We start from the raw sequence: 16,248 nt of genomic DNA on the forward strand, positions 1-16,248 counted from the left end.
CTCCTTAGGTAGGTTTATTCCTAGATATTTTATTCTTTTTGTTGCATTGGTAAGTGTGAGTGTTTTCTTTTCTTTTCTTTTTTTTTTTTTAACATCTTTATTGGGGTATAATTACTTTACAATGGTGTGTTAGTTTCTGCTTTATAACAAAGTGAATCAGTTATACATATACATATGTTCCCATATCTCTTCCCTCTTGCGTCTCCCTCCCTCCCACCCTCCCTATCCCACCCCTCCAGGCTGTCACAAAGCACCGAGCCAATATCCCTGTGCCATGCGGCTGCTTCCCACTAGCTATCTACCTTACTACGTTTGTTAGTGTGTATATGTCCATGACTCTCTCTCGCCCCGTCACAGCTCACCCTTCCCCCTCCCCATAACCTCAAGTCCGTTCTCTAGGAGGTCTGCGTCTTTATTCCTGCCTTACCCCTAGGTTCTTCATGACATTTTTTTTTCTTAAATTCCATATATATGTGTTAGCATACTGTATTTGTCTTTTTCTTTCTGACTTACTTCACTGTGTATGACAGACTCTAGGTCTATCCACCTCATTACAAATAGCTCAATTTCGTTTCTTTTTATGGCTGAGTAATATCCCATTGTATATATGTGCCACATCTTCTTTATCCATTCATCCGATGATGGGCACTTAGGTTGTTTCCATCTCCGGGCTATTGTAAATAGAGCTGCGATGAACATTTTGGTACATGACTCTTTTTGAATTTCGGTTTTCTCAGGGTATATGCCCAGTAGTGGGATTGCTGGGTCATATGGTAGTTCTATTTGTAGTTTTTTATGGAACCTCCATACTGTTCTCCATAGTGGCTGAACCAATTCACATTCCCACCAGCAGTGCAAGAGGGTTCCCTTTTCTCCACACCCTCTCCAGCATTTATTGTTTCTAGATTTTTTGATGATGGCCATTCTGACTGGTGTGAGATGATATCTCATTGTAGTTTTGATTTGCATTTCTCTAATGATTAATGATGTTGAGCATTCTTTCATGTGTTTGTTGGCAGTCTGTATATCTTCTTTGGAGAAATGTCTATTTAGGTCTTCTGCCCATTTTTGGATTGGGTTGTTTGTTTTTTTTTTGTTGAGCTGCATGAGCTGCTTGTAAATTTGGGAGATTAATCCTTTGTCGGTTGCTTCACTTCCAAATATTTTCTCCCATTCTGAGGGTTGTCTTTTGGTCTTGTTTATGGTTTCCTTTGCTGTGCAAAAGCTTTGAAGTTTCATTAGGTCCCATTTGTTTATTTTTGTTTTTATTTCCATTACTCTAGGGGGTGGGTCAGAAAGAATCTTGCTGTGATTTATGTCATAGAGTGTTCTGCCTATGTTTTCCTCTAAGAGTTTGATAGTTTCTGGCCTTATATTTAGGTCTTTAATCCATTTTGAGCTTATTTTTGTGTATGGTGTTAGGGAGTGTTCTAATTTCATTCTTTTACATGTACCTGTCCAGTTTTCCCAGCACCACTTATTGAAGAGGCTGTCCTTTTTCCACTGTACATTCCTGCCACCTTTATCAAAGATAAGGTGTCCATATGTGCATGGGTTTATCTCTGGGCTTTCTATCCTGTTCCATTGATCTATCTTTCTGTTTTTGTGCCAGTACCATACCGTCTTGATAACTGTAGCTTTGTAGTATAGTCTGAAGTCAGGGAGCCTGATTCCTCCAGTTCCTTTTTTTGTTCTCAAGATTGCTTTGGCTATTCGGGGTCTTTTGTGTTTCCATACAAATTGCGAAATTTTTTGTTCTAGTTCTGTGAAAAATGCCAGTGGTAGTTTGATAGGGATTGCATTGAATCTATAGATTGCTTTGGGTAGTAGAGTCATTTTCACAATGTTGATTCTTCCAATCCAAGAACATGGTATATGTCTCCATCTATTTGTATCATCTTTAATTTCTTTCATCAGTGTCTTATAATTTTCTGCATACAGGTCTTTTGTCTCCTTAGGTAGGTTTATTCCTAGATATTTTATTCTTTTTGTTGCAATGGTAAATGGGAGTGTTTTCTTGATTTCACTTTCAGATTTTTCATCATTAGTATATAGGAATGCCAGAGATTTCTGTGCATTAATTTTGTGTCCTGCTACTTTACCAAATTCATTGATTAGCTCTAGTAGTTTTCTGGTAGCATCTTTAGGATTCTCTATGTATAGGATCATGTCATCTGCAAACAGTGACAGCTTTACTTCTTCTTTTCCGATTTGGATTCCTTTTATTTCCTTCTCTTCTCTGATTGCTGTGGCTAAAACTTCCAAAACTATGTTGAATAAGAGTGGTGAGAGTGGGCACCCTTGTCTTGTTCCTGATCTTAGTGGAAATGCTTTCAGTTTTTCACCATTGAGGATGATGTTTGCTGTGGGCTTGTCGTATTGGCCTTTATTATGTTGAGGAAAGTTCCCTCTATGCCTACTTTCTGCAGGGTTTTTATCATAAATGGGTGTTGAATTTTGTCAAAAGTTTTCTCTGCATCTATTGAGATGATCATATGGTTTTTCTCCTTCAATTTGTTAATATGGTTTATCACATTGATAGATTTGCATATATTGAAGAATCCTTGTATTCCTGGAATAAACCCCACTTGATCATGGTGTATGATCCTTTTAATGTGCTGTTGGATTCTGTTTGCTAGTATTTTGTTGAGGATTTTTGCATCTATGTTCATCAGTGATATTGGTCTGTAGTTTTCTTTCTTTGTGACATCCTTGCCTGGTTTTGGTATCAAGGTGATGGTGGCCTCGTAGAATGAGTTTGGGAGTGTTCCTCCCTCTGCTATATTTTGGAAGAGTTTGAGAAGGATAGGTGCTCTAAATGTTTGATAGAATTCGCCTGTGAAGCCATCTGGTCCTGGGCTTTTCTTTGTTGGAAGATTTTTAATCACAGTTTCAATTTCAGTGCTTGTGATTGGTCTGTTCATATTTTCTATTTCTTCCTGATTCAGTCTTGGCAGGTTGTGCATTTCTAAGAATTTGTCCATTTCTTCCAGATTGTCCATTTTATTGGCATAGAGTTGCTTGTAGTAATCTCTCATGATCTCTTTTATTTCTGCAGTGTCAGTTGTTACCTCTCCTTTTTCATTTCTAATTCTATTGATTTGAGTCTTCTCCCTTTTTTTCTTGATGAGTCTGGCTAGTGGTTTATCTATTTTGTTTATCTTCTCAAAGAACCAGCTTTTAGTTTTATTGATCTTTGCTATCCTTTCCTTCATTTCTTTTTCATTTATTTCTGATCTGATTTTTATGATTTCTTTCCTTCTGCTAGCTTTGGGGTTTTTTTGTTCTTCTTTCTCTAATTGCTTTAGGTGCAAGTTTAGGTTGTTTATTCAAGATGTTTCCTGTTTCTTAAGGTAGGATTGTATTGCTATACACTTCGCTCTTAGAACTGCTTTTGCTGCATCCCATCAGTTTTGGGTTGTCGTGTCTCCATTGTCATTTGTTTCTAGGTATCTTTTGATTTCCTCTTTGATTTCTTCAGTGATCACCTCGTTATTAAGTAGTGTATTGTTTAGCCTCCATGTGTTTGTATTTTTTACAGATCTTTTCCTGTAATTGATATCTAGTCTCATAGCATTGTGGTCGGAAAAGATACTTGATAAAATTTCAATTTTCTTAAATTTACCAAGGCTTGATTTGTGATCCAAGATATGATCTATCCTGGAGAATGTTCCATGAGGACTTGAGAAAAATGTGTATTCTGTTGTTTTTGGATGGAATGTCCTATACATATCAATTAAGTCCATCTTGTTTAATGTATCATTTAAAGCTTGTGTTTCCTTATTTATTTTCATTTTGGATGATCTGTCCATTGGTGAAAGTGGGGTGTTAAAGTCCCCTTCTATGAATGTGTTACTGCTGATTTCCCATTTTATGGCTGTTAGTATTTGACTTATGTATTGAGGTGCTCCTATGTTGGGTGCACAAATATTTACAATTGTTATATGTTCTTCTTGGATCGATCCCTTGATCATTATGTAGTGTCCTTCCTTGTCTCTTGTAATAGTCTTTATTTTAAAGTCTATTTTGTCTGATATGTGTATTGCTACTCCAGCTTTGTTTTGATTTTCATTTGCATGTAATATCTTTTTCCATCCACTCACTTTCAGTATGTATGTGTCTCTAGGTCTGAAGTGGGTTTCTTGTAGACAGCATATATATGGGTCTTGTTTTTGTATCCATTCAGCCAGTCTGTGTCTTCTGGTCGGAGCTTTTAATCCATTTACATTTAAGGTAATTATGGATATGTATGTTCCTATTCCCATTTTCTTAATTGCTTTGGGTTTGTTATTGTAGGTCTTTTCTTTCTCTTGTGTTTCTTGCCTAGAAAAGGTTCTTTACCATTTGTTGAAAAGCTGGTTTGGTGGTGCTGAACTCTCTCAGCTTTTGCTTGTCTGTAAAGGTTTTAATTTCTCCATCAAATGTGAATGAGATCCTTGCTGGGTAGAGTAATCTTGGTTGTAGGTTTTTCTCCTTCATCACTTTAAATATATCCTGCCAGTCCCTTCTGGCTTGCAGAGTTTCTGCTGAAAGATCAGCTGTTAACCTTATGGGGATTCCCTTGTGTGTTATTTGTTGTTTTTCCCTTGCTGCTTTTAATCTGTTTTCTTTGTATTTAATTTTTGACAGTTTGATTAATATGTGTCTTGGTGTGTTTCTCCTTGGATTTACCCTGTATGGGACTCTCTGTGCTTCCTGGACTTGATTAACTATTTCCCTTCCCATATTAGGGAAGTTTTCAACTATAATCTATTCAAATATTTTCTCAGTCACTTTCTTTTTCTCTTCTTCTTCTGGAACCCCTATGATTCCACTGTTGGTGCATTTAATGTTGTCCCAGAGGTCTCTGAGACTGTCCTCAGTTCTTTTCATTCTTTTTTCTTTATTCTGCTCGGCAGTAGTTATTTCCACTATTTTATCTTCTAGGTCAATTATCCGTTCTTCTGCCTCAGTTATTCTGCTATTGGTCCCTTCTAGAGTATTTTTAATTTCATTTATTGTGTTGTTCATCGTTGCTTGTTTCCTCTTTAGTTCTTCTAGGTCCTTGTTAAATGTTTCTTGATTTTGTCTATTCTATTTCCAAGATTTTGGATCATCTTTACTATCATTATTCTGAATTCTTTTTCAAGTAGACTGCCTATTTCCTCTTCATTGTTAGGTCTGGTGGGTTTTTATCTTGCTCCTTCATCTGCTGTGTGTTTTTCTGTCTTCTCATTTTGCTTATCTTACTGTGTTTGGGGTCTCCTTATTGCAGGCTGCAGGTTCATAGTTCCCGTTGTTTTTGGTGTCTGTCCCCAGTGGCTAATGTTGTTAACGTGGGTTGTGTAGGCTTCCTGGCGGAGGGGACTAGTGCCTGTGTTCTGGTGGATGAGGCTGGATCCTGTCTTTCTGGTGGGCAGGTCCATGTCTGGTGGTGTGTTTTGGCATGTCTGTGGACTTATTATGATTTTAGGCAGCCTCTCTGCTAATGGGTGGGGTTGTGTTCCTGTCTTGCTAGTTGTTTGGCATAGGGTGTCCAGCACTGTAGCTTGCTTGTCGTTGAGTGAAGCTGGGTGTTGGTATTGAGATGGAGATCCCTGGGAGATTTTCGCTGTTTGATATTACGTGCACCTGGGAGGTCTCTTGTGGACCAGTGTCCTGAAGTTGGCTCTCCCACCTCAGCTGCACAGCACTGACTCCTGGCTGCAGCACCAAGAGCGTTTCATCCACACGGCTCAGAATAAAAGGGAGAAAATATAGAAGGAAAGAAAGAGGATGAAAGAAAATAAAATAAAGTAAGATAAAATAAAGTTATTAAAATAAAAAATAATTATTAAGAAAAAAGTGTTTTTAGAAAGTAAAACAAAAAAACCGGACAGATAGAACCCTAGGACAAATGGTGAAAGCAAAGCTATACAGAGTAAAGCTCACACAGAAGCATACACATACACACTCAGAAAAAGAGCAAAAGGGGAAAAAATAATAAATGTTGCTCTCAACATCCACCTCCTCAATTTGGGATGATTCATTGTCTATTCAGGTATTCCACAGATGCTGGGTGTATCTAGTTGACTGGAGATTTAATCCGCTGCTCCTGAGGCTGCTGGGAGAGATTTCCCTTTGTCTTCTTTGTTCTCACAGCTCCCTGGGTTCAGCTTTGGATTTGGCCCCGCCTCTGCATGTAGGTCGCCGGAGGGCATCTGTTCGTCGCTCAGACAGGACAGGTTAAAGAAGCCACTGATTCGGGGGCTCTGGCTTACACAGGCTGGGGAGAGGGAGGGGCACGATGCGGGGCGAGCCTGCGGCAACAGAGGCTGGCATGATGTTGCACCAGCCTGAGGTGCACTGTGCGTTCTCCCGGGGAAGTTGTCCCTGGATCCCAGGACACTGGCTGTGGCAGGCTCCACAGGCTACCCGGAAGGGAGGTGTGGATAGTGACCTGTGCTCGCACACAGGCTTCTTGGTGGTGGCAGCAGCAGCCTTAGCGTCTCATACCCGTCTCTGGGGTCCGCGCTGGTAGCCGCGGCTTGCGCCCGTCTCTGGAGCTCCTTTAAGCAGCGCTCTTAATCCCCTCTCCTCGTGCACCAGGAAACAAAAAGGGAAGAAAAAGTCTCTTGCCTCTTCAGCAGGTCCAAACTTTTTCCCGGACTCCCTCCTGGCTAGCCGTCGTGCACTAACCCCTTCAGGGTGTGTTCACGCCGCCAGTCCTCTCCCTGCGCTCCAACCAAAGCCCGAGCCTCAGCTCCCAGCCCCGCCCACCCCGGCGGGTGAGCAGAGAAGCCTCTCAGGCTAATGAGTGCCGGTTGGCACTGATCCTCTGTGCAGGAATCTCTCCGCTTTGCCCTCTGCACCCCTGTTGCTGTGCTCTCCTCCGCGGCCTCGAATCTTCCCCCCTCCGCCAACTGCAGTCTCCGCCCGGGAAGGGGCTTCCTAGTGTGTGGAAACCTTTCCTCCTTCATAGCTCCCTCCGACTGGTGCAGGTCCCATCCCTATTCTTTTGTCTCTGTTTATTCTTGTTTCTTTTGCCCTACCCAGTTACGTGGGGAGTTTCTTGCCTTTTGGAAGGTCTTAGGTCTTCTGCCAGCATTCAGTAGGTGTTCTGTAGGAGTTGTTCCACATGTAGATGTATTTCTGATGTATCTGTGGGGAGGAAGGTGATCTCTGCGTCTTACTCTTCCACCGTCTTCCTGAAAATACCCGCGAAATCTTAAGTGTACTGGTCTGTGAGTTCAAACGATGCATATACCTCCAAAACCCAAACTTTATCAAAATACAGATCATTACTGTTATCCACATAGTTCCCTTGCGGCCCATCCCAGTAAACCCCTGCTCCTACCCCTCAGAGGTACCACTGTTCTGATTTTATTTCACCATTGATTAGTTTGGCCCACCATACAATTTTGCATTAATGGAATCATTTAATATGTTGTTTGTTTAAGGCTTCTTTCACTCAGTAGTTTGTTTTTTGTTTTTGTTTTTGTTTTTCTTGCGGTATGCGGGCCTCTCACTGCTGTGGCCTCTCCCGTTGTGGAGCACAGGCTCCAGATGCGCAGGCTCAGCAGCCATGGCTCACGGGCCTAGCCGCTCCGTGGCATGTGGGATATTCCCGGGCCGAGGCATGAACCTGTGTCCCCTGCATCGGCAGGCGGACTCCCAACTACTGCACCACCAGGGAAGCCCGACTCGATATAGTTTTTAAACTTCATCCATGTTGTTGCATACATCAGTAGTCTGTTCTTTTTTTTTAACATCAAATAGCATTCAATTATATGAATATATGACTGTTTATTCATTCTCCTTAATAGACACCTTGATGGCTTCCAGTTTTTAGTCATTTTAAAAAAGTTGCTATTGGGCTTCCCTGGTGGTGCAGTGGTTGAGAGTCCGCCTGCCAATGCAGGGGACACGGGTTCGTGCCCTGGTCCGGGAAGATCCCACATGCTGCAGAGCGGCTGGGCCCGTGAGCCATGGCAGCTGAGCCTGCACGTTCGGAGCCTGTGCTCCACAACGGGAGAGGCCACAACAGGGAGAGGCCCGTGTACCGCAAAAAGAAAAAAAAAAAAGTTGCTATTAACATTCTTTTGCTGAGAATTTTTTGTTTGTTTTTGGTAAACCTTTGTTTTCATTTCCTTTGGATAAATACCTAGGGTATATTAGTTTTCTAGGGTTGCTGTAATAAATTACCACAAACTTAGAGGCTTAAAACAAAGAAATTTATTCTTTCACAGTTCAGCATCAACATACTGGAGGGGCTGGTTCCTTCTGGAGGTTTTGAAATGGAGTCTGTTCTTTGTCTCCCTTAGGTTCTGGTGGTTGCTTACAATCCCTAGTATTCCTTGGCTTGTAGCCGTATCACTCTAATCTCTGCCTCTGTGGTTACATAGGCTGCTTCCTTCTATATGTATCTGTATCCAAATCACCCTCTCCTTGTGAGGATTCCAGTCATTGAATTAAAGCTCATTCTAATCCAGTATAACCTCATCTTAACTTGATTACATCTGCAAAGACTCTATTTCAAAAGAAGGCCACATTCACATGTTCCAGGTTGATATTAATTTTGGTGGGATAATATTCATTCAACTCAGTACACTGAGTCATAGGGTAACTGTATGTGTAGTTTTATAAGAAACGACTAGAACTTTTCCAGAGTGGTTGTACAATTTCTCACTTCCATGAACAACAAACACATGAGAGTTCCTGTCACTTCACATCTTCCCCGACAGTTTTCATTTTATTTCTGGTGATGGATGTGTAGAGTTATCTCATGGGGGTTTCCATTTTGCTGACACTTAATGACAGTGAAACCTTCTGTATGCTTTTTGATCATTAATATGCATCATATACCTTACTTTGTGAGGTATACATTCAAATCTTTTTCCAATTTTTCTGCATTGTTTTTATTATTGAGTTCTATGAGTTCTTTATTAATCCTGGATACCAGTCCATTGTCATTTGTACATTTTGCAAACATCCTCTCAGTCTGAAACTTTTCTGTTCATTTTCTTAACAATAACTTCTGATGAGCAGATATTTAATATTGAGGAAGTCTAATTTTCCTCTGTCATGGCAACCTGTGACCAGCAAAGTTAATACATAAAATTAACCATCACATATGCTAATATTTCTTTTATATTTTCTTAAAATCACAGAGATGGCATATTATGAAAGTTGTCCAATTTCCAGGGATTAATTCTGATTAATATTGAAAATGTTCCCTTTCTACATTTGTGGACCAAGTCTTAAAATTCTTTAAATTGTTTAAAAGGAGTGAATGCACAGCATTCCTTCTTCTGCTGTAATCCAGTGTCTATGGTCATTTGTTTAACTCACTGCTATACTTTCCTTTCTCACAACTGCAGCTGCAGAAGGCAAAATTTCTTTAAGGAGCCATTAGACATGGATTTTTTTTCCTTTGGAACGTTTAAGTTCATGTACAATTACTGAAGTAGTTACTGGTCTAAAAAATCAATTGGCATGAGAGCAGCTGTAGATTATAAAAGAATTTATAAACTGATTAACTTTTTTCTACATCATGGACATTTTTGTGACTAAGTGAAAAGCATTACCTTGGTAACATTTTGTTGTTTATTTCTCCTTCTATTGAGGAACTTCTGGATGTTTAAAACCAAAGTGAACTTTGTAATTCTTAATCACTTTTAGCTAAAATTTGCCACATTACTAGATAGGCACAAAAATGATGAATGAGTAGTCATATTAGAGGCTATAGTTCCAATAAGGGCAGCGTTAACTATTTAAATCAGTCACCGTATTTTATACAGAAGACACTGAACGGCACACCTGTAATGATGTGCCATTTACCACTGGCCTTAGACTTTATGCCTAGGCAGGAGAATAAACAGGCCAAGGAGAAGGCAGGGGCTGCTTTTCTCTCCCCATCACAGACAAGGAGACAGTAGTGCAATACTGAAAGCTCAGCTGTCAGAACTTTAGAATTACAACAAAGTATTTCTTGGAAACTGCAGGCCAGAAACGTACATACATGCCACGAATTTCGAAAATGTGGACAGCCTAGCTTAACAAAATAAACTGACTGATAGTTCAATGAGCTGAACTAGAGACCAACCATGGTGGGACCCCTGACTGAAAGGATGTTCACTTTCACAGTGAAAGTCCAGCAGGGTCAGCACTTGTGATTATCAAGGCCATTTCACAGGAGCTTCTAGGTCTAGCAACACACACACACACACACACAGAACTAAATTTACTGAATAGTTTGCTGAGGGGCTTTTAAGTGTTAGGAAGGGGTTTCATGGTAGCTCTTCTTATTAGTATTGAAAACTAGCCTCTTAGACCAGATGGAATGAGTAGTTTTCTGTAAAAGGGTCAGGTCGTAAATATTTTAGTCTTTGTAGCCTTTATGTTCTGTGTTGCAACTACTCACCTTTGTTGTTGTATGTGAAAGCTTCCATAGACACAACATGAAGACAGAGTGTGGCTGTGGTCTAATAGACCTTTATTTACAAAACACCTAGTTGGCTGTAGTTTGCTGCCCAGTGTTATAGATGGTTCATAAAATACTTTTGATTGATGAAGAAAGAATCAGGTAGGTCTGCAAAGGCTTCTGGCAGATAGAAGCAGAGTAATGGAGCAAGGCATACAAATTTGATATCTGTTAGAGCTATTTTAGGTGGAAATTTTTCCATTTACAACAGTTAAAAAAAAAAAACAACACTGCGAAAAGCAGGTCTTGGTGGAGTCAAAATCCTTTAATGGGTTGCAGGCCTAGACTATGTTTTTGTGTTTTACTGCTGAATTCACACTCCCAGATAGAGAACCCACTGCATAATGCTCTAGGAAATACTTGTTTAGGATGGGGGAAACACCTTCCAGTTCATTTCCCACATGGGTCTCTGACCTGTCCTCTCTATTGCCTCCACCATGGGGCCTCTAGGTGGAGTGACTCCCTTTTTTGACTCCATCCTTTCTTGTAGGAAATGTCCCTAAAGAAATTTGTAATAAGTTATGTAGTTTAACTCTCAGTAAAAGCATATATTTGTAGATATTGTTTACATCAGTGTTAATGACTGCGGCTTGTAAGATAATTGTATTGGGGGCAGATGTACAACTCTAATGGCAGCAATTTATAGGGCTAGAGCTGCCTGTGATGCTTTCTTAAAACTATTTAAGCTGGGCTGATATTTAGAGCTGGCTCATTGTGTGGGTTTTATGTGTTGTAAAAGGATATACATTAATGTGTCACCCTGGGATGAAAGGTAGGTCTGTGAAGGAAATCTTTGCTGTGGGAACATCTGAGGAATGACTGCTGGACAAGTGTTACCATCCACAAGGTACCTGTGGTGATTCTGACCGACACTTTCTCTCCAGCAGAACCAAGAACAGAATTCCAGCCCCATCTCTCCTGCCCAGTGAGTTTTTCCAGTCCACAGTTCCTCCATCAATATGTGCTCTGCGGTCACTTCCCTCAGATCTTCCCAGGTTCATCTGCAGGAAGCCACTTCCTACTAGAAGCTCCAAGCTGCTCGAGTAACAAAGCAGAAGATGAAGAGAGAGAAGGCTCTTGCACTGTGTTTGGGAGGCTGCGGCTGAGCGGGACTTCAAGGGCATTCTTCAGCCCATCTCAAGGTCAGCCAGTAGACCAGGAAGGCAACAGTGGTGGAGGAATAGATCAGGGGGTGATCCCTGAGGAGACAGATGCAATGTTGACAGGGGCAGACATCTCAGAATCTGGAGCAGTCATATGTGAAAAATACAGACTAGGACTTAGCACAAAGTCAAGCCTCTTTAGCCTCCAGAAGCTTCATGTGTGCCCTGAATGTGGCAGAAGCTTCTACCAGAGGTCAGACCTCATCAAGCACCAGAGGACACACACGGGGGAGAAGCCCTATAGTTGTAGGGAGTGTGGGCGAGGCTTTGGCCGGAAGTCCTCCCTCACCATACACCAGAGGAAACACTCAGGGGAGAAGCCCTACATGTGTAGGGAGTGTGGGCGACACTTCAGGTATACATCCTCCCTAACCAACCATAAGAGGATACACTCTGGGGAGAGACCCTTTGTATGTCAGGAGTGTGGGCGAGGCTTTCGCCAGAAGATTGCCCTCATCCTGCACCAGAGGACACACTTGGAGGAGAAGCCTTTTGTGTGTCCAGAGTGTGGAAGAGGCTTTTGCCAGAAGGCATCACTCCTCCAACACCGTAGCTCACATTCGGCTGAGAGGCCCTTCTTGTGCCTTGAGTGTGGGCGTGGCTTCAGGCAGCAGTCGCTGCTCCTCAGTCATCAGGTCACACACTCAGGGGAGAAGCCTTATGTTTGTGCCGAGTGTGGGCACAGCTTTCGCCAAAAGGTCACTCTCATCAGACACCAGAGAACACACACAGGGGAGAAGCCTTACATGTGCTCTGAGTGTGGGCGTGGCTTTAGCCAGAAAGTCTCCCTCATGGGCCACCAGAGGACACACACGGGTGAGAAGCCTTATGTGTGCCCTGAGTGTGGGCGTGGTTTTGGTCAGAAGGTCACCCTCATCAGACACCAGAGGACGCATACTGGGGAGAAGCCTTATCTGTGCTCTGAGTGTGGACGTACCTTTGGCTTCAAGTCACTCCTCACCAGACACCAGAGGACACATTCAGGGGAGGAGGCTGATGTGTACGGAGTATGTGAGCAAAGACTTGGTCAGAAGACCCACCTCACCTCTGACCAGAGGACATACTCAGGAGAAAAGCCGTGTGTGTGTGATGAGTGTGGACGTGGCTTTGGCTTCAAGTCAGCCCTCATCAGACATCAGCGGACCCATTCAGGAGAGAAGCCATATGTGTGCAGGGAGTGCGGTCGTGGCTTTAGCCAGAAGTCTCACCTCCACAGACATAAGAGGACCAAGTCTGGCCATCACCTCCTGCCACAAGAGCTGTTCTCTTGACGTTTCCTTTCTTTTCCCCATGAGTGTGTAGATGGCAGAAATCACTAGGAAATGTTCCACTTTCCTTAAATTCAGTCGAGGAAAAAAATGTTGCATTCTTTCAGTGATCTTAAGATAGTTGATTTATGGTTTACTTCTTGCACTAGCAATGTGTTTTAATTTGCTAGGGCTGCCATAACAAAATACCACAGACGTGGTGGCTTAAAGAACAGAAGTTTGTTTTTTCAAAGTTCTTGAGACTGGAAGTCTAAGATCAATGTGTAGGCAGTTTGGTTTTTACTGAAGTCTTGCCCCTTGGCTTGCAGATGATTGCATTCTTGCTGAGTCCTGAATGGCCTTTTTTCTGTGTGTGTGCTTCCCTGGTATCTCTCTTCTTCTGAGGACACCAGCCATACTGGGTTAGGGCTCCACCCTATAACCTCATAATATTTACCTTTAAAAGTCACATTGTAGGTTATGGCTTCAATGTATGAATTTGGGGGAACAATTCAGTCTTAACAACTCAGCCCTCTGGACCCCCCAGATTCATATTCTTCACATACAAAATACATTCACCCCATCTTAAAAGCTGCAAACAACCCATTCCAGTATCAACTCTAAATTCAAAATCTCACCTAAATCTCTTCTAAATTGAGTGTGGATGAGAGTAGAGGTATGTTTCATCCTTTGGCACAATTTCTTTCCAGCTGTGAACCTGTGAACCAGACAAGTTATTCGCTTCCAAAATACAATGATAGGATAATCAGAGAATTCACATTTCCATTCTAAAAGTGGAAAGAAGGATTGCTGGGTCCCAAGCAAGTTTAAAACCTTGCAAGGCAAATTATGTTAGTTGTTAAGGCTTGAGAATAATCTTTAGCTATGTATCCTGCCCTCTGGTCCCACTGGGGTGGCAGCCCCACCTTCTGGTCTCACTGGGATGGCAGCGGTGATACCTGGCCCACTGAAACCATGGAAGAACCATACGGCTCCTCAGACATTTATTCTCTGGGCCTGTTTTGGAAATGGCAGACCTGCTGGTCTCTCTTTCACCTTTGGGGTCATTCTTTCCTTTTCTTGATGGATAATGTGTTTGTAGTCAGATAGATAGCTCTATTTTCCCTTCTTGTAGAATCTCAGAAATCTGACAGCCTGCCTTCATTCTGTCCCATCTAGGTCACCTTTAGTTCTACTAAGATGGTTGATTGGTTCCAAACTTACCTCTCTGTCTTTTTTATTTATTTATTTTATTTATTTATTTTTGGCTGTGTTGGGTCTTCTTTGTTGCGTACACACTTTCTCAAGTTGCGGCGAGTGGGGGCTACTCTTCGTTGTGTTCCGCATGCTTCTCATTGAGGTGGCTTCTCTTGTTGTGGAGCATGGGCTCTAGGCACGTGGGCTTCAGTAGTTATGGCATGTGGGCTTCAGTAGTTGTGGCAAAAGGGCTCAGTAGTTGTGGCTTGTAGGCTCTAGAGTGCAAGCTCAGTACTTGTGGCACACAGGCTTAGTTGCTCCATGGCATGTGGGATCTTTCTGGACCAGGGCTCGAACCTGTGTTCCCTGCACTGGCAGGCAGATTCTTTTTTTCTTTTTTTTTTTAAATCCTTATTGGAGTATAATTGCTTTACAATGGTGTGTTAGTTTCTGCTTTATAACAAAGTGAATCAGTTATACATATACATATGTTCCCATATCTCTTCCCTCTTGCGTCTCCCTCCCTCCCGCCCTCCCTATCCCACCCCTCTAGGTGGTCACAAAGCACCGAGTTGATCTCCCTGTGCTATGCGGCTCCTTCCCACTAGCTATTTTACAATTGGTAGTGTATATATGGCCATGCCACTTTCTCACTTTGTCACAGCTTATTTTCTCCCATTCTGAGTGTTGTCTTTTAGTCTTTTTTATGGTTTCCTTTGCTGTGCAAAAGCTTTTAAGTTCAATAGGTCCCATTTGTTTATTTTTGTTTTTATTTCCATTTCTCTAGCAGGTGGGTCAAAAAGGATCTTGCTGTGATTTATGTCATAGAGTGTTCTGCCTATGTTTTCCTCTAAGAGTTTGATAGTTTCTGGCCTTACATTTAGGTCTTTACTCCATTTCGAGCTTATTTTTGTGTGTGGTGTTAGGGAGTGTTCTAATCTCATACTTTTACATGTACCTGTCCAGTTTTCCCAGCACCACTTATTGAAGAGGCTGTCCTTTCTCCACTGTACATTCCTGCATCCTTTGTCAAAGATAAGGTGACCATATGTGCATGGGTTTATCTCTGGGCTTTCTATCCTGTTCCATTGATCTATATTTCTCTTTTTGAGCCAGTACCATACTATCTTGATTACTGTACCTTTGTAATATAGTCTGAAGTCAGGGAGCCTGATTCCTCCAGCTCCGTTTTTCGTTCCCAAGATTGCTTTGGCTATTCGGGGTCTTTTGTGTTTTCATACAAATTGCAAAATTTTTTGTTCTAGTTCTGTGAAAAATGCCAGTGGTAGTTTATTAGGGATTGCATTGAATCTGTAGATTGCTTTGGGTAGTAGAGTCATTTTCACAATGTTGATTCTTCCAATCCAAGAACATGGTATATCTCTCCATCTATTTGTATCATCTTTAATTTTTTTCTTCATTCTCTTATAATTTTCTGCATACAGGTCTTTTGTCTCCTTAGGTAGGTTCATTCCTAGATATTTTATTCTTTTTGTTGCAATGGCAAATGGGAGTGTCATCTTGATTTCACTTTCAGATTTTTCATCACTAGTGTATAGGAATGCCAGAGATTTCTGTGCGTTAATTTTATATACTGCTACTTTTCCAAATTCATTGATTAGCTTTAGTAGTTTTCTGGTAGCATCTTTAGGATTCTGTATGTATAGTATCATGTCATCTGCAAACAGTGACAGTTTTACTTCTTCTTTTCCAATTTGGATTCCTTTTATTTCCTTTTCTTCTCTGATTGCTGTGGCTAAAACTTCCAAAACTATGTTGAATAATAGTGGTGAGAGTGGGCAACCTTGTCTTGTTCCTGATCTTCATGGAAATGGTTTCAGTTTTTCACCATTGAGGACGATCTTGGCTGTGGGTTTGTCATAAATGGCCTTTATTATGTTGAGGAAAGTTCCCTCTATGCCTACTTACTGCAGGGTTTTTATCATAAATGGGTGTTGAATTTTGTCAAAAGCTTTCTCTGCATCTATTGAGATGATCATATGGTTTATCTCCTTCAGTTTGTTAATATGGTGTATCACATTGATTGATTTGCATATATTGAAGAATCCTTGCATTCTTGGAATAAACCCCACTTGATCATGGTGTATGATCCTTTTAATGTGCTGTTGGATTCTGTTTCTAGTATTTTGTTGAGGATTTTTGTATCTATGTTCATCAGTGATATTGGCCTGTAGTTTTC

At 41.5% G+C, this 16,248-nt stretch overlaps 1 protein-coding gene across 2 annotated transcripts in view; it reads left to right on the forward strand.

Annotated features, from left to right (window-relative positions):
- ZNF169 (zinc finger protein 169) overlaps nucleotides 1-13,028 on the forward strand; it is a 52,246-nt gene extending 39,218 nt beyond the window's left edge. Inside the window, exon 5 of one of the 2 annotated variants that reach the window (XM_033413650.2) lies at nucleotides 11,326-13,028. In XM_033413650.2, coding sequence (XP_033269541.1) covers nucleotides 11,326-12,875 — 1,550 coding nt within the window. In that variant the 3' untranslated portion in view covers nucleotides 12,876-13,028. The remainder of the gene's footprint in view (nucleotides 1-11,325) is intronic. The other variant, XM_004284127.3, reaches the window with a different exon arrangement.
- Nucleotides 13,029-16,248: the final 3,220 nt, after the last annotated feature.

This window comes from Orcinus orca, chromosome 6 (genome assembly GCF_937001465.1).
Source record: "Orcinus orca chromosome 6, mOrcOrc1.1, whole genome shotgun sequence".
Classification (NCBI taxonomy): Eukaryota; Metazoa; Chordata; class Mammalia; order Artiodactyla; family Delphinidae; genus Orcinus; species Orcinus orca.